Genomic DNA, 1088 nt, shown 5'->3' with positions numbered 1-1088 from the left:
GCATCCACGCCATCGAGCTGAATCCCTCCAAGACCCTTCTGGCCACTGGGGGTGAGAACCCCAACAGCCTGGCCGTCTACCAGCTGCCCACCCTGGACCCCGTGTGCCTGGGCGACCGCCATGGCCACAAGGACTGGATCTTCACCATCGCCTGGATGAGTGACACAGTGGCTGTGAGCGGCTCCCGCGACGGCACAGTGGCGCTGTGGCGGATGGATCCCGACATGTTCAGCGGCAGCATCGCCTGGCACAATGACGCGGGTCTTCCTGTGTACGCCCACATCCGTCCGAGGGACATGGAGACCATCCCCAGGTCCAGCACCAGCCCCAGTAACCGCAAGGTGCGGGCTCTGGCCTTCAGCGGCAAGAACCAGGAGCTGGGAGCGGTGTCCCTGGACGGCTACTTCCACCTGTGGAAAGCCCGAAGCACTCTGTCCAGGCTGCTCTCCATCAGGCTGCCCTACTGCCGAGAGAACGTGTGCCTGACCTACTGTGATGAGTTGTCCCTGTACGCGGTGGGCTCCCAGTCCCATGTCTCCTTCTTAGATCCGCGCCAACGTCAGCAGAATATCCGGCCCCTGTGCTCCCGAGAGGGCGGCACGGGTGTGCGCTCGCTGAGTTTCTACCAGCATATCATCACCGTGGGCACGGGCCATGGCTCCCTGCTCTTCTATGACATCCGCGCCCAGAAGTTCCTGGAGGAGAGGGCCTCAGCCAGCCCGGACTCCTCTCCCGGGCCCTCAGGAAGGAAGCTCAAGCTCACCTGTGGCAGGGGCTGGCTCAACCACGATGACCTGTGGGTGAACTACTTCGGTGGGATCGGCGAGTTCCCCAACGCTCTCTACACCCACTGCTACAACTGGCCTGAGATGAAGCTCTTCGTGGCTGGGGGACCTCTCCCTTCAGGCCTCCATGGGAACTACGCAGGCCTCTGGAGCTAAGGATGGCTCCTGTGTTCTCAAAGTGCCCAGATTTACCTTCCAGTCCCCTCTCACTTTCCTTCCTCACGCCGTGTTTGTGCTTTTTAACTCAGTGTGACGCTTATCTTCCAGGTGGAAAGTGCCCAACTTACCTGTCCGTAGTGTATG

General features: G+C 61.1%; 1 protein-coding gene across 1 annotated transcript; it reads left to right on the top strand.

Moving 5' to 3' along the window:
- Nucleotides 1–5: 5 nt before the first annotated feature.
- On the top strand, nt 6–1056 carry DCAF12L2 (DDB1 and CUL4 associated factor 12 like 2; the record flags this gene model as incomplete). Its single annotated transcript, XM_031027420.2, has 1 exon — nt 6–1056. A coding segment is annotated over one exon (936 nt), but the record flags the coding sequence as incomplete, so codon positions are not given.
- Between the last annotated feature and the right edge of the window lie 32 nt (nt 1057–1088).

The sequence above is a fragment of the Leptonychotes weddellii genome, unplaced genomic scaffold (genome assembly GCF_054177405.1).
Source record: "Leptonychotes weddellii isolate Sample4059 unplaced genomic scaffold, ASM5417740v2 HiC_scaffold_37588, whole genome shotgun sequence".
NCBI lineage: Eukaryota > Metazoa > Chordata > Mammalia > Carnivora > Phocidae > Leptonychotes > Leptonychotes weddellii.
The sequence above is the reverse complement of the archived record's forward strand: the minus strand, read 5'-3'. Positions and strand labels throughout refer to the sequence as shown.